General features: G+C 42.2%; 1 protein-coding gene across 1 annotated transcript; it reads right to left on the reverse strand.

Moving 5' to 3' along the window:
* Positions 1–1,202: 1,202 nt before the first annotated feature.
* RPP30 (ribonuclease P/MRP subunit p30) lies at positions 1,203–21,779 on the reverse strand. Its single transcript, XM_054382404.1, has 11 exons — positions 21,698–21,779; positions 20,690–20,745; positions 19,506–19,562; positions 18,776–18,850; positions 18,186–18,257; positions 11,776–11,865; positions 8,524–8,640; positions 5,125–5,154; positions 4,733–4,770; positions 3,633–3,712; positions 1,203–1,408 (listed from the first exon to the last, which is right to left on the reverse strand). Exons 1-11 carry the CDS (start codon positions 21,777–21,779, stop codon positions 1,299–1,301), a joined length of 807 nt encoding a protein of 268 aa, XP_054238379.1. The 3' UTR covers positions 1,203–1,298.
* Positions 21,780–22,389: the final 610 nt, after the last annotated feature.

Raw genomic sequence — 22,389 nt, forward strand, 5'->3', positions numbered from 1 at the left:
AGGTAAGGCCATAAATTACAAACTACTGTATATATATATTTACCTATACATCCCAATACCTGTAATAAAATAGACTTGAATCACAAAGACAAATATAATAACAAGGTAAAGGAAAAAATATTTCTCAAATGAAGAAAAAGCTGTTGTGATTTAGTCTACTGAGAACTTCATCTATTCTGATCAGTCTACAGACTGACCAACTGCAAGATTCTTGCAATATTTTACATGCTATAAATTCAACTTCTCACCTTGTTGTCAGATGCATATACAGAAGTGGAATATCCACAGTAAAGCTGGCAGGAGAGTATCCTGACTACATTTATATTGGTTTAATAAAAAAGAAACCCACCAAAACTTCTGTCAACATTTGCAGGAGCTCTGAAAATGCTCTGCTGATTATAATCTGTTAGGCTTGCCTTTTTGGCAGACAGACTAGGTTTACTGAAGCATTAACAGGAAGGAAAATGGAAAGGGAGGAGGCAGCAAAATGAAAAGTCTCATCTACAACTCCGCCAGACCAGGACACAAAGAAGGAAATGATGCTGTAAAAATGATGTGATGTGGAGCCTGCTAAGGCCTAGGTGAGACACCTGTTTTGCTGCAACTGCAACATGCTAAGCACACAGTGTAACCTTGGGCTCTTCTTATCTGTGGTAACCATCTCATGTTACTGCTTGGTTTTAGGAGCTGCAGGACAGGCATGGCCTTTGAGATGTATCTGGCAGGTCAGGTCAGTTTATCTCAACGTAACACAAATCCAAGACATCTCCTAGCAAGTGACAGATCCTGGGATCTTCTTTGTAGCCACTGATCACAAAAGAATGGGAAACCAGATTTTTACCTGTTTTTCTTTTTACTGGACAAGCTACTGAAGGTAAACATATACTGGCCAGCAGTTTTAAGGTTTAGTACAGATGTTTCAAACTTGAGAAACCATTCAAGCTAGACTTTGAAGACATGTTCTTAGAAACAGTTTTAATAAAAAAGGAATGAACTTGTACAACTGAAAATTTCCATGTATTAGAAACATTGTGTTGAGTTGGCACCAACTCCAGAGGATGTAAGACATGGAGAGAGTTTCTTGATCTTGGTCAGAAGCCCACCATGTTTCAGATGTGGTGAACTAGCACTCAGTAGTCTCATTAACACAGCTCTCCTTACTTGGAATACCAAAAGAACAGTTCTTGTCTAGGCTAAATGAAGTAGTAAGGGAGGTACTGGGCTGGCTGGAGGATGGGGAAAGACTGAGCACTGGGTAAAGGTGGGATGGAGGCTCCTGTTGACAATTGGTTCAGTCCTCAAGCTTGAGTTTTAGCTTTTTTGAAGGCTGGCAGTGTTGTTTCTTCCTCCTCAACTTTACGAGGCTTCTTCACTGTGTACACAACCCCACAGGCACTCTTCCGAGTTTCTGGAACATACAAGGAAAAGATGCAGGATCTCAAATAAAATGACACTAACACATACTCATTTCAGGAGTCTGTGCCCCAAAGCACAGTTCAACATGTTTAAAAAACAGATAACAGATCCTGCAAGGGCTGAAAGGCTGTAGATACAGAGAACCATAAGCAAGTAGGCCTAATCAGTTCAGTAGTCATAGAAGGACAGATTCTTGAAGCACTGTCCAAAGCAATTCTGCATTTCTGAGCAAAACATACTGTTCTTCAAAAAACCCACACAAATGTATTCACAAACCCCGGGATTCTGAAACAGACTATGCTGGCACAGCTAAGTTGGCAGAGGTTCCTCTATACATAACAAGTAAGTGGCTTTATATAATTTAAGAACAGTTACAACATCCTCAGCATTATCATAAAATACTGCTGTGTGATGTTACCAAACTCCTCACAAGTTTGTTTGCCAAACAATCTAGTGAGCCCAATCAATTTTCATAACTACTGGTGGGAGGCCTCTCTGCAAAATTTGAGGCAGAAGAGATCCCCTACAAATACTGTTAAGCAAAGAGGCTCTGCAAGAACCTTGCCAGAATGCATTGACTTATTCTGGGCTAGTATCCTTTGGTGGACAGGGAAATGACATCTGCTATTTAATTTCACACATAAGATAGATGATGGTCTTGAGAAATTCCACATAAACTTGACAAATTCTTCCAACACACTGTGTCTGTGTAGATGAGTAGCAGGCTGAAGGGCGACCCTGTTCATAGAAATGCCCTCTCCAAGAGATCATAACTACCTGCTGAGAATGACAGCAGGTTCAAGTTTCAATTTTACTGAAATAAGAGATGCAAACCAAATCCTTCTGTGCCTTTGAAGCTTAAAGCGATCCAAGTTATTGGGAAGGTGACTAGAAATCATATCTACCTAACAAATCTTGGCAGAAGCAGAAATTAAGAGCATGATGAGACTATTCAGTTACAAAGTTAAACTACCATAAGAATAAGCAGCAGAAATCAAAAGACACTAAGAACCAATAAACAAGCATATGAATGGGAGGGTTGAGATAGAGAAACTAGTGCTATAGTGGTGGTGGAAACCACAGCCCAGCTGGCCATGGGACAGGAAGGCAAGCTGATGTACCATGCTTTGGGACCAAGGTCATTTACAATCAGCAGGTGTTTGTGTTAAATCCATGAAGCTGGCCTACAGAAGGGCTGAAAGAGGGAGTCTTACAAAGATAAGATGGCCCTGTTTTGGCTAAAACTGATGAAGCAAGGCTCAAATAACAAACGCCCAACTTCAAAGCAGCTTTTGAGGGTCAGGGTGCTCGAACAAATACCTTTGACTAATTAACTGTAATATTAAAATTGACACCCCTCAAAGTGCTAATGAGGAGAATCAAGCACATGCTAAACATATATGACTACGTTACTCAACATTCCTCCTAAATTATGTTAAATGTCACCTAGAAGGCAGGGACAACATGGGCTGGGGTATAAAACCCATGAGAGGAACATCACAGTGAGTGCTGCCTCTGTCATCAGGAAGCACACGTGCCACTGACACTGGTACCAGGGTCAGTTATGGGGGTGTAGCATAGGCCAGCATAAGCATCACTACCTGCTGTTCACAGGCTGTGATCCTTTTCCTCCACCCACGATGGAGACACCTTTCTTGGTGACAATTTGTCATTCAATACATGGATGAACTTGGCCTGCATTACTGTTGGAGCCACCGTGAAGGTTTGCATCTCCCACTGTGTTGGATGTTACCCAGGATTTGTTAATCCTGAGACCATCTTTTTCTATTGTGTTAGAGCTACAGCAAAGGTGTGCATCTCTGGCTATAAATGCAAAACATTATGCATTCCTCAACTTTCTTGAAGACAAAGATGTATTTTCTGCTGGTGTCACTGTGATCAGAATTAGACCATTTCAGAAATATAAGATAGTTTCACTATGAAACATGAACAGGCAGATCTGTGTTTTGACTAAGAAGTTTATGACTCATTAGTGTGGTTAAGCAAGTACTCCAATACACACAGTGCCATCCGTTCAGCCACTGATTTGCTAACATGGCACAAAAGCTCCTCTTCATGCACTGGACAATGGAGCTAAAACCTCAAGCTGACTTGCCCTGTAAGGTCTTGGACCTTTAGAAAATATGCATTAACATGAGCTTAGTTTAACAAATATATATGTTACTTAGATGAGCTTCTGTGTGCTTTTCATTTACCTCCATGAAGTATGGTGGCTCTGCAGTTGGTAGACACAGCTGCCTTGGCTTCGCTTTCTGACAGGCCAAACAGCAAACCTCTGTCACCCTTTGTTCAGGATCAAAATGCACAGAATAGGGAAGTCTGTCTGCACTTAAGTTTGCTTACTCTACAAATCACTAGAAATTAGCAAAGCTGTAACTCAAATTGGCATTTTGAATAACGTTAGCCAGAGAAACTGAGGCACCCAATTGTCCTGGCTGCAGTTCCCCAGCAGCCCTCCTGGAAAGCTCCTGACAACATAAATTTTCTCCAGACAAGAAGTTGCACTCTCGAAAATAAAAGCCTGTCAACATGGGAACATATGCATAATCAAGCAAAAATAATTACTCAGTTGAAAATTTCAGGTTTGGGGAAAGGACACTGATACAAGCAGGGATGATACCAGATTAGGTATGTTAATTAGGATTGAGCCTGACTCCTTTTGTTCAGGAGGAAAGAAAACATTGCACATAAAATCCTTCCAGGCTGCACAATCTCCCACACAGTTCTCACGACTCAGAGCATGCTCCTCTCCTTTGAGGGACAGTCCAGATACACACTTGTGGTGCAGGGAGTGGGAAGTAGCAAAAAATGCATCTGAATTCCTCGAAGGGGAGAAAACACACTCCCCTTGGTTTCTAGACCAAAACCACTTATTTAAGAGCAGATACATAAAAAAAGACTGCAAAATTCAGAACAGAAGTAACCAGCACTCAGGCACCTTTTCTTTACTGATTTAAGTATGATTTTACAGCTTCTTCTACCAAAGATGTGACACCTTGAGACCATGAGCAATAACTTCTGGTTTGGTTAACAGTATCCATAGATTTTTAAGGGTTTTATTCCTCTCTCCACTTATACCCACACACAGTATCAATGCATATCACAGCAAAACATACCTGCAGCTGAACACAGATATTACTATTTACAGTGACTGCTCTTTCTACTCCATGACCAAGACCTCTTGCCACTTCCACACCCACTCAGAGCCCTGATTCATTGAACTAGTCACCAACAAGCTCTGTAAAAGTTCAAGGAGCGTGTATTTCAAAACCAGTTTGATTTGGAAAAAGGATACAGATTAGCCACATCGTAAGGACCTCGTAGTTCTAGAGGCTAAAACAAAACAAAGAAGGTTGGATATGTGCATGCATCCTCTTGCAAGCTGACAGAACGTGAACATGGAAAGCAGTATTAAATGCTACATAACAGCAAGCTGCTGAAGATGCACTAGGAAATATAGCAAATTCATCTGAGAGAGAACTGTCATGGAAAATACTACAGCAAAAAAATAACCACTCTACCCAAACAAAATCCCCCCCAAACCACACAATAAAATTTGGCAAACCAGACTGATTAGCATATACATTAAACATATACAAGTCGTAATTTTAAGTAATTAAAGCTACATTTTCAGACAGATAAATCCTCAAATGTTCTTAAAAAAGACCCCAACAACCTGAGACTTACCCTTTCAGCTGCACTAGATATAACAATGTTCTGGAAAACAAAAGAGGACAAATGTTCATCTGTCAGGCAGCATCAAGAAATGAAAAAAATAAAAATAAAAGTCAGCAAGCAGTAAAAACTTCATGAGCATTAGCCAAATTCAGGCTCAGAACCCAATTAAACGTCAGAGTACCTGATATCCTCAGATGAAGTGAGCTCAACAGTGTGGATCTTAATTCGGGGACATCAATAGATGGAGGTTATCTCCCTGTCCACTACAGAGGGGCACAGGGACAAGCACTCCCTTGAAGTTACAAACCTCTCACAGATAAATGTGTGTTAAATAAGCATTGCACCTTTTAGAGGCTAAACAGGATAAACAGCAGAATGATAGCATTAAGCAAGCACCTATTAGCCTGTGTCTGTCATAGTGAACTTTAAAGGGACCTTAAGGGTAAAGAAGAAAATACAGAGATGCATACACTGTGTTAAGACATGTCCCCAGTATCTACACTAGCTGAAAGAGGCTCCATACAAATGACAATTCAGCCTAAGCTGTAACAGACTTAGGAGTCCAGGTTACCCTAGAAGGAGTTTAGGCAGTTTGGTGTTCCCAAATTTTCAACCTACTCTCTGTATTGCAGTACAGCTTAGCCTTGACCTCAGCTTTCATGCTTGACCTTATTCCAACTCACACTGGTTCAGGAAACTGAACTGTCTGCAGCCAGGCAGTGGCTGCCAACTCATGCCATACACTTACTTCCCTCAATACTGACACCCCCCAGAAATTCACTAGGCAGAGATGTCCTTCTTTCTCTCCCAGAGTGTTTCTGCAAACCAGGTATGTGGCTGCCTGGGGGCTGATAGATACCACAGCTCAGCTGCCAGTGCTTTTCTGATGTAAATCTCCAAGGATGATCACCCAAGGGAAGACTGTTTTGCATAGGCAGAAACTGCAGCAGCAAAAAATTCCTTTCTCCTTTTATTACACTGAATAAAAAGCTTTGGGAATTCCTGCTTGAGTGGGTGGGAATAGGAACTGTACTGAGGCAGTGAAGACTTTCTCTGACATCAGCACCATCAACACATCACACCACCTCCGCTTACAAGGTCGGGTTTCTGATACCTTCCCCTCACCGCCTGGCTGTCCTGCCACCTCCCCAGCACTGGAAGACAATGCTCTGTGTGCAGCTGGAACTTAACATGTAGAAGAGCTATCTGCATGGAAATGACTGCACCTTCACACCGTGCCAAAGGTTTCCTGGTGCACTGAGGAAGAAAGGATGGGACAGATAACTCTCCCTTAGTGAAGGAAAGCCTGAAGCAGAAGCAATATGTACATCAGAGTCACTTAACAGTACATATTATCGTGGAGTCCAGGACGTTTCTTTCTGCATGTTTCACCTTTAAAATGACTGCACTATGTATCCAAAGAGTGCTCTTGAGCTTCAGTAGCCCTGACTGCAAGAGTTTGCTAGGAAAAATCAAGTTCCTGACCCTAGATGCAGCAACCAACACCTGTCTCCCAGACTCATGAGAAGCTCCTGGGGAAGCTGTGTGAGCCATCTTGAACCAGTGCAAGATCCTGGTTCACCACTGTGTATTGGAGATATGCTCCTCCTGGCTGAAAGGCAACTGGCTTCCAGTTAGGGGTTGGTAAGATGGGAGAATGTGGCAAGAGTAGACAAGAACAGCACTGCTAGCAAGTGGAGAGGCAGGTAAAGGCAAATCCAAGGGAAGGGCTAAAGGGAAGAACTCAAAGGCTAAACATTGTCTCCCCAAGTAAAGGAGACAGCAGCTTGTTCAGTACGCTGCTCCAGGCACAGTACCCACACTCAGTTACCAAAACATGGGAGGCAAGAGACTGTGGCTACACACACCTTCTGTCTGGAAGGGTAGGTGAGTCCCTCCCTCATTCCCTGCAAATTTTAACATGTTTTAAGGACTTTGCTCAACACCAGCACATTTCTGGAAGTTCTTCTACCCTACTACAACAGAGGAACAAATGGATCCAAATCCTGTTACTTGTTCAGCAACTACAGGTTAGAGACTGCAAGATCTGTGTGCCAGGTTCTAACTCCAGCAGGCTAGGGATCAGCCATCCCACATACCATTAAAAAAAGGCCTTTGCATAACTGATGAAAAGAAACTACCAGGGAGGGCTAATAATCATATTTGGTTGCTCACCAGCTACTGAGTCTGGAGGCAAAAAATACATCCTAGCAGTCCTTTCCCAACTCTTCCAGTGTCTAACAACTTGCCAGCTCCAGCTGATTTACCTTCCAGGCACAGGTGACGCACTGCAGTGATAGATGCAGAAATAAAGGGCAGTGTGCACAGACTGAGTGTTCAAATGTCTCACTTCCTCTGTTAGTGACATCGACTGAGCTCATGCTCACAAATCAACAACCCTATGAGAAGCACACCTTTTAACTGCACAAAGGAAAGTGGAGTGCTGGAAAAAGGAATACCAAGTAAAGGAGTTTTTAAGTGTATGCAACTTATCACCAATCAGTATTTTGTGCAATTGCTTTCCAGAGCTGGACTTCTCAGGAAAAGCCATGCAAATATTCACTTTCTTGTGTTAACACCAATGGAATTATCTGTTTGACCCCACTCTGCTGTCCTGTGACATAAAGTGCCATGCCTGAGGGGCACTGAGGTAGCAATGGATCTGACTGTAATTGGCCTTCCAAGCTGTACGTCTCACTTCAGACTACAATCCTTTTTAACTTGGGTATGCATGACAATATGCTTCTCTAATAAAACAAATATCCCAACAAATAAACAATACACGACCTGAGATAATATAGGCAGCTTAACCTTGTAGCCTGGGAGGAGGTAAGGTATGAAAGCAATGGATAACAATCATCTGAGCTGTAAGCATTATTTTTCCCTTGGGTTTCAGTTGCCGGTAAGAATGAAGTTGATCTGACTGCAGCAAAGCCAGCTGGCTGCTGTGTCTGTTTCACACGCTAGGAATTTACTAACAATTTAACAAAACAAGATTTCTACTTTGTTCTTGTTATTTTTCAGCCCCCCATATTCAAGGTATACTATTAAAAAAGAGGTTTTGGTCGATCAGAAATATGAAATTGGGGATTTTAAAGAGATGCATGGACTTCACTTATAGTTCAACCCTTAGATCTCTGGCACTTCTTTGTTTTCCTCCATACCATAACAACAGATAGATCCTTTTTTCAGAACAATCTTAACAGTTTGACACTTCAGAAAAAAACATGCAGTGGTATCTGGAGCTGGAATAGTTGTGCCCTTTTATTAGTAGAAAAAGATTCAGTCACAGCTTCAGAAACCCCAGCATCAAACTAATTTAAAATGGCTCACTGTACAACTGCAAAAGAATTTGAACTGAAGAATTTGAACTGAATTAATTAGCTCGCTTTCAGTTTGGGAGCTTACCTTCCCTTTGCAGATCTGCATCAGGCTGAGTGCATTTGAAACTGTGTATCTTCTCATTGTGGAGTCTTTGATGGCAGGCGTGTAAAGAAGTTCAAAGTAAATGCCTCGGTCTATTGCCTTCATGAAAAAAAGAGTGATCAAAAATGAAAAGGAGAGAAGCACAACAATCTAACAACTGCTGTCTATTATTGATGTAGCTTATTCTCAGTTTAACTGTGTTACATATGAAAAAAACATTGAAGCAGAATTGTTCCAGCAAGAGCACAGAAAAGCATGAAAGTAGTGGTGGGGAAGATTGCACTGTACACCAGAGATGTACTTGAATCTTGGTATAATGGATAAATGAGACTTGAAAGGAAAAACAGCCACTTGTTAATTGTAATTGGCTTTCCACTAGCACTGAGTTAAGGACACAGGAAACCACTGCTGGTCAGAAACAAGTTTTGACGTTTTGAGGACTCTTCTTCAGCCCCACAGCCCTCTAAGGAAGACTGCCCCTTCCCACAGCACCTCTATCTTCCAGATGAGGAATCTGTCCCCATATGAAAGCTGCAATGATGAAGACCCTTCTCTCTTGTTTTACAGGATACTCTGGTATTTGTGGCAACATTAAATAACAATGAGTCACAGGAGAGGTTCCAAATAATAATATTTAAGGTACTTTCAGCTGTATTAAAATCCTTTGCTATCTGTCAAAGTTCTGAAAACACTCAGCGACAGATTAAGCAACTTGCTGTAAGACACTGAGTTAGTGATAAAGGCACAATTGGAAACTAGGAGTTCTCTGTTCCATTGCCTATGGTACATTTGCCTGAAATGTTACTCTATGCTTTATATTCATATTATTAAAAAAATGCTGCAATGTTGATACTGTAAGAATTCAGTAATTAAATACAGATGGAGCTAGTCCAGATACCATCCATGCAAGAGCAACAGAAGCTATGCACACATCAAATGTTTTACACAGAACCGGTCCAACATCTGCAAACAAGAAAAGAAGTCTGAATTTATCAAAACTGAAACAGGTGAAGGCAATGCACCAAGCTCCCTTCAGGCAGATTTTTAACTTCATCTCCACCACTTCACCTGCCTGCCAATCAGTCTGCCTGGCATAACCACCAAAATTGAGTGCCTCAGGATGCACAAAACCAGTCTGACAGACAGGGCGCAGTGTGGAAGTTTAGAAGTAGCTTGTAAGGAAAATTCCTGCAAATAAAGGGCTCAAAGAGCCATGCAGCTCCTCATCAGAGCCAACTGCTGGAGTATTAGGCAGACGGGGTACTTTGAAACCACACTTCCCACAAAATTGTTACTCTAAGTGGAGTGTTGAAATTCCCAGTCTATAGCAAATTCCAAAGTAGTACTTTTGGTCTGTTCCAGGATTGGTTTTAGTTATGCTAAAATGTTTATTCTAGGTCAAACTTTCTGTAGAAGAGGAATCAGGATTTCTAGCCAATTCCAAATTTAAACTCTTAAGCACCAAGAACTACATCATCAGCCCCTGTGTAATGAACCTTGACATATAGTCATAGGAAAAAAACTAATTCACCTAAGAGCATGTTCAGATTAAGCTTTCTGGCCAACTACCAATATCAGGCAGAATTCTATTACCAAAATATTGTTGATCCGTACTGATAGTCATCTTGTGTCCCACAGCAGATATTTAGCAATTCCACATTTGGCTTATTTGCCAAGACATCCTTCGTCCACATGTGGATTCAATACAGTTGTCCCCCAAATAACTGGCATGATACCCTTCTCCCAAACTGAACATGTCTTTCATATTCTTCTGTCTTTTAAATCACAAAATCATAGTATCATTTTTGTTGGAGAAGACTTTTAAGATCATAGAGTCAAACCATTATTTAACTCTACCAAGTCTGCTACTACACCGTGTCCCTTAGCACCACATCTGTGCATCTTTAAAACATCTCCAGGAATGGGGATGCAGCCAAATCCCTGGGGAACCTATTCCAGTGTTTGATGGCCCTTTCAGTGAAGACATTTCTTCTAATATCCAATCTAAACCTCCCCTGGTGCATCTTGAGGCCACTTCCTCTCATCCTATCACTTGCTACTAGGGAGAAGAGAACAATGCCCACCTCACTACAACCTCCTTTCAGGTAGTTGTAGAGAGCAGTAAGGTCTCCTCTCAGCCTCCTTTTCTCCAGACTAAATAATCCCAGTTCCCTCAGCCACCCCTAATAAGACTGGTTCTCCAGATCCTCCACCAGCTTTGTGGCCCTTCTCTGGACCTGCTCCAGCACCTCAATGTCTTTCTTGTAGTGAGGGTCCCAAAATTGAACAGTGCTCCAGATATGGCCTCACCAGTGCTGACTACAAGGGAAACAGTCACTTCCCTGGTTCTGCTTGTCACATTATTCCTGATACAGCCAAGGATGCTGTTGGCCTTCTTGACCCCTTGAGCATACTGCTGGCTCAGGTTCAGTTAGCTGTTGATCAATACCCCCAGGTCTTTCTCTGCTGGGCACCTTTTCAGCCACTCTTCCCAAAGCCTGTAGCTTTGACTGGGGTTGTTGTGACCCAAGTGTGGGATGTGGCACTTGGCCTTGTTAAACTGACCTTGGTCCATCACTCCAGAGTGCAATGCAGATCAACACTCCCTCCCAGCTTAGTGTCATTTGCAAACTTACTGACAGTGCATTCAATCCCCTTGTCATGAAAATTAGTAACGTGCCATCTAATGCATCTACCTTGTTCTCACACAATCTTCTGAGAAGACTAAAGTATGGTTAAAATAATTTAAATTCAGATTTTGCTTCAGTAGTGTTGCTGCGGTTCTCTGCATTGATGTAGTTCTGAAAAGTCATCACAATCTGCATTTCATGGCACACTTTCCTTTATAATGTCCAGTTTGCCAGGGCTGTTTATCTGTTATGACACAGATGTACCAGTTCTAGTTTGGCAAGCAGCTTAGTCAGCAATCACACTGCATCTCACTGCTTAGCAAATAGTGGCCTTAAGGCTCTGTTTCCACTCCTTGGGAACACCACTTCTCTCTTCTTAAGTGAGGGATATAAAGGAGAAAAAAATAACATATATCATTGTTTATTAAATGCTGCAGGGGAGGCCTTGAAGTGAAGGACATCTGAAACAACACTATACATCATGAAAGAAAACAAAAGAACCACCCAGATGGGAATGGTGGGAGGGAAATGGTAGGGAATTCAACTCAGACTGACATTAAATACAGAGTTTAACAGCAAGAAAACAATTTAGATGTAAATTTACCATATTCACAGGGGGCCTTCGGAAGTAGAATGGCAGCTTTTCTGTTACATTTATGCATACCAGGTCCACATCTAGGGTTGTGCAAGCAATCTACAAGCAAAGAAATAGGAACAGATCATTAGATATGCCAAAAAATGCATAACCATCTTCAGATGCACTCATATTCTCCTTCATTTCTTAATGCAACAAACGCCTCTCGAGGGGGAGTTCAGTTTTAAAATTAAGAAGTACTATACCTTGCAGGTATGCCAATAAAACAGCAGGGTTGCAGGTGCACAGCTTGAACATTTCAGGCACAAAACCCAAGCCTTCTCCTAACTTCTAGAGCTACTTTTCCTATAAAATAGTGGCCAACTCAAAGGCAAGATTTACTGATTTGTTTTTATCTGACATAGGACATGCAGAAGCAATGTTGGGTTTTGGTAAAAACACCTTGCAGCTAATGAAGGGCAACCCTGTTTCAAAGGGACCAGTCCAGAAACTGCCCCATGCCCCATCACTCCAATTCCAGTCTAGGAACTGTTTGTTTTTACAATTAATTATTTTTACCAGAGGCAATTGAGGAAAGACTGAAGAAAAGCAGAATGTTAGACAGTGACTGGTTGTGCCACATGTTCAGTGATTGAGGCCAAAGGGTCTCACTTTCCTGGCTGGGTAGGAATATGCAGCCCTTCCTGAAAGCCATTTCTCTGGAAGAGTCTGAAGATGGTATGAGAGGTTATAGTTTAAAGGCTTAACTTTGAACTCACACCACAATTTACAGCCTGTATTGAAAGGTGGAAAATGAACAAAAGGGTGGAGAATCTCCACAGTGAAGTGCACATGAAAGGGAGCCCTTGATTTACATATAATCTCACACACACAAGACATGGGAATATATGTGCCTGCCCCATAAAGATGATTACACAAGGCCAGATTAATGTCTCTAAGCAGTGCTGTAACAAAAAAAGATAAAATATGCTGAAGAAATTGAAAAGGAATTTTCTATGCATAGGGGAACTCTCTGCATTCAGAAACTTGCCAGCAGCTGCTCCAAACACACCTGGGCCACATGCCAACCATTCATTCCTCCTCACACCAGCATGAAAGTGGTAGGGGTTGTGGGGAGTTCCAGGGCTGGGCTGCTCTAACTCAGGGCAGGCTACTGCTTTGCAAACTTTGTCTACATGGAATGTGGATGGGGAAAAGAGCAGAGGCTCAGCTTTAGGCATGTGTGTTCCTTAGCTAGAGATAGTACTCCCTTGTACACAGGAGAGCCACAGCATACATGGAGACAATTCAAAATTCAGCAGACCACAGGGGATTTTTGATCTTAAAATGTCTCACCAGGCCATTGAAACTAAACTTTATCTTCACTCCCTACCTTTACCAACTTAGGCAGGTCACAGTTGGAACGCGTTGCATAACACTAAACTTGCATACGCCCTGCTACGGCCAGCTTTGCTCCTTTTCTTATGGGGAGCACAAACTGCCACCTAGACAGGTGATTTATGGGAATGTGGACAGAGCAAATAGCTCTGAATTGTGTCCTAGAAAATGTCAGTGAGGAGGAGAGAAAGATGAAATTGCCCTATGTGGTGAGAAAACAAACCTTCCTAATCAGCTCCAGAAACACTGGAGAGCTCTTTTCTGCTTTGGAAATTAAGCAAAGCGGAAAGGGAGCGACCCAAGTGTCAGAATGTCTGAATTCTGAAAACACCATCAAGGCAAAACAAAATTAAGAGTCATCTTTCTCCATGAGGAAGAATTCCTGCACTGCATAGAAAGATGGAAAGGAAATTTGTCAAAAAACACTCCAATATTCAGCCTAGCTTTGGCTCCCAGACAGGTCACACAGGCAAGTAAGTTAAGGTTACCCTGCCTACTGAAAGGATCTGAAGTGCAAAGTCTTTACAGAGGAAACGATATGCAGCAGTTGCACAGCCCAGCACCTGCCCAGTCGCACCGCAGGCAAGAGCCCCATCTGCTGGCAAACTCCAGACAGCCAGAAATAAACACAAGACGCTGCTTGGATGGCTTGAAAAAAGCTATAGGAATAAACACTGAAATCTGGCTTTGCACTACATCCTCTCACTTACATAAGCAAGTTTTTTAGATACTGGTGATATGCTAATTGCTTACAAACAGCAAGCACAACTAACTAATATCATTAAACCAGTCAGAAATACAAAGCAACAGACAGACACCTTATTACTGGCATGGAGTGGGCATTCCTAGTGCAGGCCAAAACAATCCTCTTGAGAGACTTAAAGAAGCAGCATGTTTTACAATTATCTTGGCAAACACAGCTTTCTCACACCCCTGAAGATACGACTTTTTTGGACAATTTGAGCGTGTATTTCAATACGTTTCACTGCCACACTCAGTTAGGCACAGACTGGTTTGGGGCTGTGCTACAATTAGAGCATATCTCCAAGGCTCATATATTTCTTTTACAAAAACATAAAAAAAAATCCTGTTCTATGGAGAATAATCCATGTGCAAAATTGCTGATGAGAAAGATGATGGTCTTGAGGTAATGATGAGTTACCAACAGCCACTTTTAAAATACGAAGTTAAAAGACTCATTCTAGAAGGCATTACCCTTAACAGTGAACGATCTGTAAGAACCAGAGCTAAATGTTGAAACTCCATGCTGAACATCACTTGTACCAGGTTCCCTGTTGATACCTCCACAAAATTGACCCAGCTCTCCAGAGAGTTAGAAAACCTAAAAACTTTAAACAAAAGACAAACATATAAATTTGCCCTCAATGTGAACATGAAAGGATGAAGTCTTTCACCTCACATGGTTTGCAATAAACATGCTTGGATTCCCTCCCCAGCTCAAAGTGCTGCCAGCACGGAAGCAATGAAGATGGTCTTACTGACAGCCCTGCATTCTTCCTAACTGTGGTAGTTTTAGGCTATGCCTTCAAAATTTTTCACAGATTTTGAGCAGAAAGTAGTAAAAATGTAAATAAATCACTATTGAATGTAAAAAGGAAAATAATGATTATTCTAAACAATTCCATTGGAAGGTTATCTCCCATAAGATTTGGTTCCCAAAACAATTTCTTGTCTCTCTTTTTGCTTCTTCGCTGGGGAGATACTAACAGGCTTTGCTGACCTTGGCTGCAACACTTTTATTTTGGTTAAGTCTAACATATCTCTGCTTCTCTCTCTTTTCCCTTTTGGACAGGGAGGGTAAGGGGGAGACAGGGAGGCAGCTTTCCTGGTCTTTTGGCCAGGGGGTTCCTTGTGCTGTTTAATTATAAATACCTGTAAATACTGTATATTTGTACATATTCATTGCATTTCATTGTAGATTGCAGTTTTGCCTGTAAATACATCTTCCATTTGCTTCCAAACCATGCTAGTCTGGCAAAGTTAATGTGTGTGTGTGTAATTTTCAACCCACCACACTAATACACTGTCCATCACCTGCAAGGGTGTCAGCTCAAACAGCTGCTCTCTGCATTGGCCTGCCCAAAGCACAGCCATCCTCTTTGTGCCAGCACAACTATCTGTGTAGCTGAATGCTGAATCAAGAGCGGGAAACTGGATCTGCCTGCAAAATAACCTGCCACAAACCAGCAGAAATGTATTCCTCAAACCAAACTGCCATGTACCTAAGCAAGCAGCTTCAACAGCAGAGCAGACCTGCAGAACGAGTGGCTGTTTCAAGTCAGCTGAGATACTGCCACAGCTGGATGTCCAACTGCAGCAGAACTCATGGTATGTTTGAAAACAAAATATATCCACCCTTAAATGAGAGAGCAATCCCCTTTCCCCCAAAAGCAGTGTAGTATGTCCCTGATTACCTGGCTTTGGGTGCTTGTTTAAACTGATTGAGCTCTGTTGCCAGAAAACGAAAGAAAGAGGTGGAAAGTGGTCCTCAAAGTGTTCAAAAACTATTCACTCCTCCCACACAGAAATAAAATCAGTCAGAAATTAGTTTCACTAAGCTGTAACTGTTCTGATTAATGCTTGAATTCTTCTGCTGAAAGATTCTTTGAAATTCACCTTCTTCTACAGCCTTTTGCATTGTATCTTACTTGCAGTAGTTCTCAAAAAAGGGGAAAATTTAGAACAAAAAAATCCGGAAGAATATAACCTTAATGTGTCAAAACAAGTACTCAGCAGTACTAGAAAGTAGCTTCAACTTATTTAAAAAAACAAAAAAACAACCCAAAATCCTCAAAACAAACAAACATAAAAAACCCACCCCCAAAAAAATAAATCAACAAAAAAAACCCTAAACAAACAAAACACCCAACCAGCCAAACACCAAACAAAAACCATACTCAGTTCTATACTGACAGGCATACTTTGAAAATAAATGCTGGCATTCTTCCAAAGAGATTCATGTTTGCTTTTGGTGTCTCTGAACCTTCTTCACACTGCTTTAAACTGCATGCCTGCTTGCTGACTTCAAGACTAACAGAGACAGGACACTTCCACCTACTCTTCCAGCTCAGAGTTAATGTTATTATTTATGAGCTTGCAACAGGTCAGCCATCAAAATTTCAGGTTTTGTAAGAAAAACATGCAGAGAAAAAGATAACTTGCTTCCAGTTACTCCACTTGATGACACCACTCACATCAGCTGTTCCCAAGTTATTAAAAATAAGAGACTGAAATAACAAAACCTTATCACTCACGAAGCCAAGCTGAGATCATTCTGCCTCGGATGGCATTTTACAGTTAAGAATTTTCTGGTAGGAAGGGCCTATTCAAGATATAGCAGCTATGGGTAAAAGTTGGGAAACAATATGCTTGGTGCTGTTAGTAATGGCTGAAGAACTACTGAACATTGCTGTATTTAGGTATGACCTCTAAATAATAAATGTCTTCTCCAGTCAAACACCAGAAATGGACCAAGCCAGTTCACGGTCAAACATATCTGAAACACCTTGTTTTCCTAAGAGTACAGACATAACAAGAGAATCAGTAGTTCTGTTCAAAATAATTGCATTTCTACTAGCATAAACCAATGTGAAAAACAACAGCACCCAGTTAAAGTCACAAATTAGTCCTAAGTAAGTAAAACATTTAAAAATTATTTGACTCCCCTATTTTCACTCACTAATACACCTGGAGTGCTACAACTGCTACAGATGTCAGCATCTGTTCAGTAACAATGATACAGCAACACCTTCAGCAACTCACAATTTTGTGAGTTTGTCGGTTGCAAGTTTGCTTCGAACAACCAGAACACAATCTGACTGAGAAAATGACTGTCTGCCCTTCAAGTATCTCCCCAGTGGCTGCTCTGCTTTTGTACAGCCTCAATGGTTTCTTGGCAGGTGAAGTAACAAGCACATAAAGTCACGGAAGTAAAGCTTCTCTCACTGGAGTATTGGAACATGCTTAACAAAACCAAACCAGAAATCCCAGTCTGGCAATGAAGCTAGGACCATTATCAAGAATCAAGAAGGTTGGAAGAGACCTCAAGGATCATCGAGTCCAACCTGTCACCCTACACCTCATGCCTAGCTAAACCATGGCACCAAGTGCCACGTCCCCTCCCCTCTTGAACACCTCCAGGGATGGTGACTCCACCACCTCCCTGGGCAGCACATTCCAATGGCCAACCACTCTCTCTGTGAAGAACTTTCTCCTCACCTCCAGCCTAAACCTCCCCTGGCGCAGCTTGAGACTGTGTCCTCTTGTTCTGGTGCTGGTTGCCTGGGAGAAGAGATTATGGTGAACCAGGCATGCCTACTTTTGGAAATTTTATCTGTTCGTAAGATGCTATGACAACCAGAACTACCTCTGTCTCATAAACTCCTGTTCCTATTTTGATTTTAAATGAATAAATAAAGGGGAAATCTAAAGGAATCAGCTATTCCTTTGAAAGAACTTCCAAGAGAAGACCTAAGACTAAGAAGAATACCGTAACTCTCAGAACCACATTTCACTTTAAAATCTTTCCCACTATTCCTGGCATTTCAGAAAGAAGGAACAATTAGTGCTAACAGAAGACAGCAAATGTGTTTTGTGGAAGCTGACACTTTGAGAAATCAAAGTTCAAGACGGAAGTTAGATACATGATGATAGCACATATATATATGCAGAAAAAAAGAAGGTTGTCTTCTCTCCTCACTAGAGAGGAATACTCAGTTTAAGACACAAAGGAAAACGAGTGCAGGGGGCATACAAGCCTGTTCATCAGGTAGATGTTTCAGACTTTAACCAGTCACCTCAAGGCCTTGCAGCCTCCTGCAATCCCTCTCAATCTTATCAGTCTATCAATGGAGAAGGCAGCCTACATTGCTTAATTAGCCCCATGATATGCAGGCCTGTATAAATGAAAAATTTTTAAAAAAATATAAAAAAATATATATTAAAACAAAGCATATACTCAAACTAAGCCAAGGCACCTGAAGTTTCTGAGCAGGCATTATTGATTAGATGACTGTACTTACATGGAACAGTTTCTCAGTCTTTGGAAATACTGCTATGATGTCAAACAACCTTATATTTACAGATGTTGACCTCTACAAAAGGAAGAAACAATTACTACCTTGAATTCCAGCAGATGCCAAAGCTATGCATGATCATTACTAACAAATAATGACTAGAAAATACCCTTTTCAAGTAGTAAAAGAAGGTCAAAACCCAATAATCATCCAATTGCATATCAGGTCTTTGCTGTGGGCCATACTACAAAGTTGTTAATTCTCAATTTGAGCCTTATCACCCACCTGGTAAGACACTTAGATCTTTTGTTCCAATCATGTAATACTAAAGCATAAGCAGACACTGGTTTACACAAAGTCCAGAAATCAAAAAATCCAGAACTGTTGTCCCATCTTAACAAATAATCAACAGAAGCCACATCCAGTCTTCTAAATCTGCACCTCCTCGTGATTTGCTAAAGATGCAATCTGAGACATCACTGCTGAGTGTCCTATAAGATCTTCAAAGTTCTCCCCACACAATTTCCAAAGTTTCACTCGTTCATTGAGAAAATAAAATACAAATTGGAAAATCAATACTAAATAAATATACTTACTAAGATATTACAGTGGGAAGGATCAGAAACAACAAGTGTTAGCCGGGTTAGTACTTTAATTCTCTTAGATGTCCCCTACAAAAAAGAAATAGTACAAAAGACTTTAAAAGCCCCAAAGCAAAAATGGTGTGGTGATTTTCTCACCCTGTACGCTACAAGAGAAAATGGTGCCTTGCCTATACTAATTTTCTGAAGCCTGTAGTTACATTTCTGTACTATGCATTTATCTGTTTGATATTATACCTGCCCGTTACAAAGAACAATTTGCCTGTGTTTTTCTGAGAAAGTGTCACTTGAAAAGAAAAAAAAAAGGTAAGTAAATCAATAAAACTAAAATCATGCAGAAAAACCAAGCATGCTTTAATATCGTGGTAGCTCCCCAGCCAGGCCACAACTACAAGCATTAACATGTGCCAATGATTTCAAATACAGACTAGTTTCATGACATCCAAATTTTGTTCTGTCAAAACCAAGGAGTTATTTCCAAAACTCAAGTCTCAAGAATTATACTGTAATTATTCACCTACAAGAGGATTAAAAATTGACATGAAGCAATTATTTTAGTAATTCCATAATGAACAGAGCAAGTCTATTGTTCTTCCAATACTCAGAGTTTTAACAATCAAGCAGCGGACAAATTTACCTTTTTCTTAGTAACATGTAACACACAAAATCACATATACAAACCCACCAATTTAAAAATCATAACTCAGAATGGAACTAGACTTACTTGTACAATAGGCAAAGATGGAAACAACTCTGAAAGAGATACTGGCTTGACAATTTCCTTAAAAGGGACCAAAACAAAGTTATTCAAAATGCCATGGGTTAAGACTACAATGTAAACAAAAGCTGGGTTCTAATCATAAAAAGAAGTTTGCCATACTAACAAAACTATTTCTCAGGGATCATATGCAGACCACATTAAAAGTTAACCTCAGGGCAATTATACTGAATTGTAAAATGGGAGTAATGGAATAAACGCAGACATTTGTACTCGCATCTAAAGCTATTTGGGAACACGTAGTAATAAGGCACATAACACCACCAAGCTGTGTGGTGCAGCAGACACGCTGGAGGGAAGGGATGCCATCCAGAGGAACCTTGACAGGCTGGAGAGCTGGTGCAAGTGCAAGGTCCTACATCTGGGTCGAGGCGATCCCAAGCACCAGTATAGGCTGGGCAGTGACTGGCAGGAGAGCAGCCCTGAGGAGAGGGACTTGGGGGTGCTGGTGGACTCAACATGAGCCATCAGTGTGCACTTGCAGCCCAGAAATCCAAACAGATCCTGGGCTGCATCAAGAGAAGCATGGCCAGCAGGTTGAGGGACGGGATTCTCCCCCTCTACTCTGCTCTGGTGAGACCCCACCTGGAGTACTGTGTCCAGTTCTGGAGCCCCTATTACAAGAGGGATATGGACATGCTGGAACATGTACAGAGAAGGGCCATGAGGCTGGAGCACCTCTCCTATGAGGAGAGACTGAGAGAGTTGGGGCTGTTCAGTCTGGAGAGGAGAAGGCTCCAAGGTGACATTATTGTGGCCTTCCAGTATCTGAAGGGGGCCTACAAGAAAGCTGGGGAGTTTTTAGAATATCAGGTAGTGACAGGACTGGGGGGAATGGAACAAAGTTGGAAGCGGGTAGATTCAGACTGGACGTAAGGAAGAAGTTTTTCACCATGAGAGTGGTGAGACCCTGGAATGGGTTGTCCAGGGAAGTGATTGAGGCCCCATCCCTGAAGGTGTTTAAGGCCAGGCTGGATGAGGCTCTGGCCAGCCTGATCTAGTGTGAGGTGTCCCTGCCCATGGCAGGGGGATTGGAACTAGATAATCCTTGTGGTGCCTTCCAACCCTGACTGCTTCGATGATTACAAGAGAAAACACATTAAGAACAATTAACCCCTGCAAAAAATTACCTGTTTCTTTTCTTTAAAATCAATGACATGATTAAGAGCAACTGCAGAATATCCCACTGAAAAAGCAAACACATGGTAAGAATATTTTGTACACTGAACAAAGGGAAACAAATACAAACAGAAACCTTGCTAAAACACTCATGGTTCTCAAAATTTATAATCACACACGTTTACCTTTCACATTTATCTTCTGAAGACTACTTTACAAAAAAAAAAAAAAAAAAAAAAAAAAGGACCTAAAATACAAAAAAATCTGTTAGCTTTTTAACATATCCCAGCTCTGACAACACTTGCTCAGTGTCAAAGCTTTATGAACATGAATACTTATGGTTAGGGTCCCCAAGGATTTTGCCCTAGTTTGGGCCTGTTGATGGCTTTCTTTAGGGAAAATGGTTAATGACATTCAGGATAGTTATTAAAAATTACAAAGGGCACAGAGTTGGGAGAGAAACATCTATAGAAGACAGCAAGGTGAGCAGTGGAATTGATGCTCACAAATTTGTCTCAAAGACCTCCTTCAGCAGGGATGAGAGGAAGATGGTACACTTGCCAAACACTGGCCAGGCAGCATCTGGCCATACAACAGTTTTGCAGAACAAAAGATTTAAGCCATAAGAAACTGCAGGCAAAAAACCGTACCCACGCTGGGAAAAGAACCGCGATCAAGCGGCAGAGCCGGAGTCTGCAAGACACAACATAAGCTTTCCTTCCTAGTCAGCACTGGGCAGCCCACAGACCTTGTCACTTCACAGGCAGAAAAATGCAGGGGAGAGGAGCGACGGGAAACCGGCCAGGGAAGAGGATGGCGAGGGTTAGGCTACAGGAAGGGAAAACACATCCCAGAGAACCACACTGCTCACACCAGCCTGGTGGAGCTGCCGCCTGCGTCCTGCTTCCCCTGTCGCCAGGCCCAGTCCTCCCCGGCTCAGGACCATTGACTCCGCACCGGAGCCGAAGCCCCGGGCCGGTCCTGCCGCCCACCGCGCCATGCCCGGGGCACTGACTCACAGTGCGCTGCAGCCTCTAGCAAGCTCTGTAAGGACTTCTTGTCCAGCCCCTGCGGGAGGTTCAGATCGGCGAAACCGGCCATGCTGTGCACAGCGCCAGGCGTGTCCGCGCACGACTCTCGACACCGCCCTACGACGGCCCGCGGCAGCCTGGGCCTTGTAGTTCCCTTGCTGTCCCGGACAGGCAGCGCCCTCCGCCCGGCAGCGCTGGTATCAGCCCGAGGAATTCGCCAACTGCAGAACCGCAGCAGCAAAGGAAGGGGGCGGTGTGCTCACGGCGGGTGCTCGTCACCCGCAGGTGCTCCACCAAATGCTGCAATAATCCAGGGGAAAGCCGGTGTAGTGAATTTCTCGGCTCTCAGGCAGGACTCTGAGGAAGATCAAACTTGTCTCTGAGGCTGATCAAATCTGGCTCTTTGCCACACTGTCCTGCCGTAGCAGAGCAGACCGAGGCACACGCTCTCCTCGGAGCCATGACGGTTTCCCACCAGGTGGAGCAGTAACCTTGCTCCTCGACTCAAGTACTGCCAGTTAAACTTGCTGAGCTCCATCTGAACGCTGTCAATTCAACCAACCAAAACAATCCTTTCTAGTTATTGAAAGGTTTTCTCTTTCATATGTTAACCAAAAAATGTGTAACAAAGCCCCAAGCTGCCATGTCAAGCGATATCCCCCTCAGCCCAAGGGCTGAGG

The sequence above is a fragment of the Indicator indicator genome, chromosome 7, assembly GCF_027791375.1.
Source record: "Indicator indicator isolate 239-I01 chromosome 7, UM_Iind_1.1, whole genome shotgun sequence".
Taxonomy (NCBI): Eukaryota; Metazoa; Chordata; class Aves; order Piciformes; family Indicatoridae; genus Indicator; species Indicator indicator.

Bases quoted from the DNA above. Each gene is read 5' to 3' on its own strand.
- RPP30 (XM_054382404.1), bottom strand. From the start codon at position 21,779: ATGGCCGGTTTCGCCGATCTGAACCTCCCGCAGGGGCTGGACAAGAAG. The intron at 19,563-20,689 runs GTAATTTTTTGC...GTCCCTTTTAAG, and splicing joins ATTTTAAAGAAAAGAAACAG to GAAATTGTCAAGCCAGTATC. The intron at 1,409-3,632 runs GTAAATGAAAAG...TGTATGTTCCAG, and splicing joins AGCCACCATACTTCATGGAG to AAACTCGGAAGAGTGCCTGT.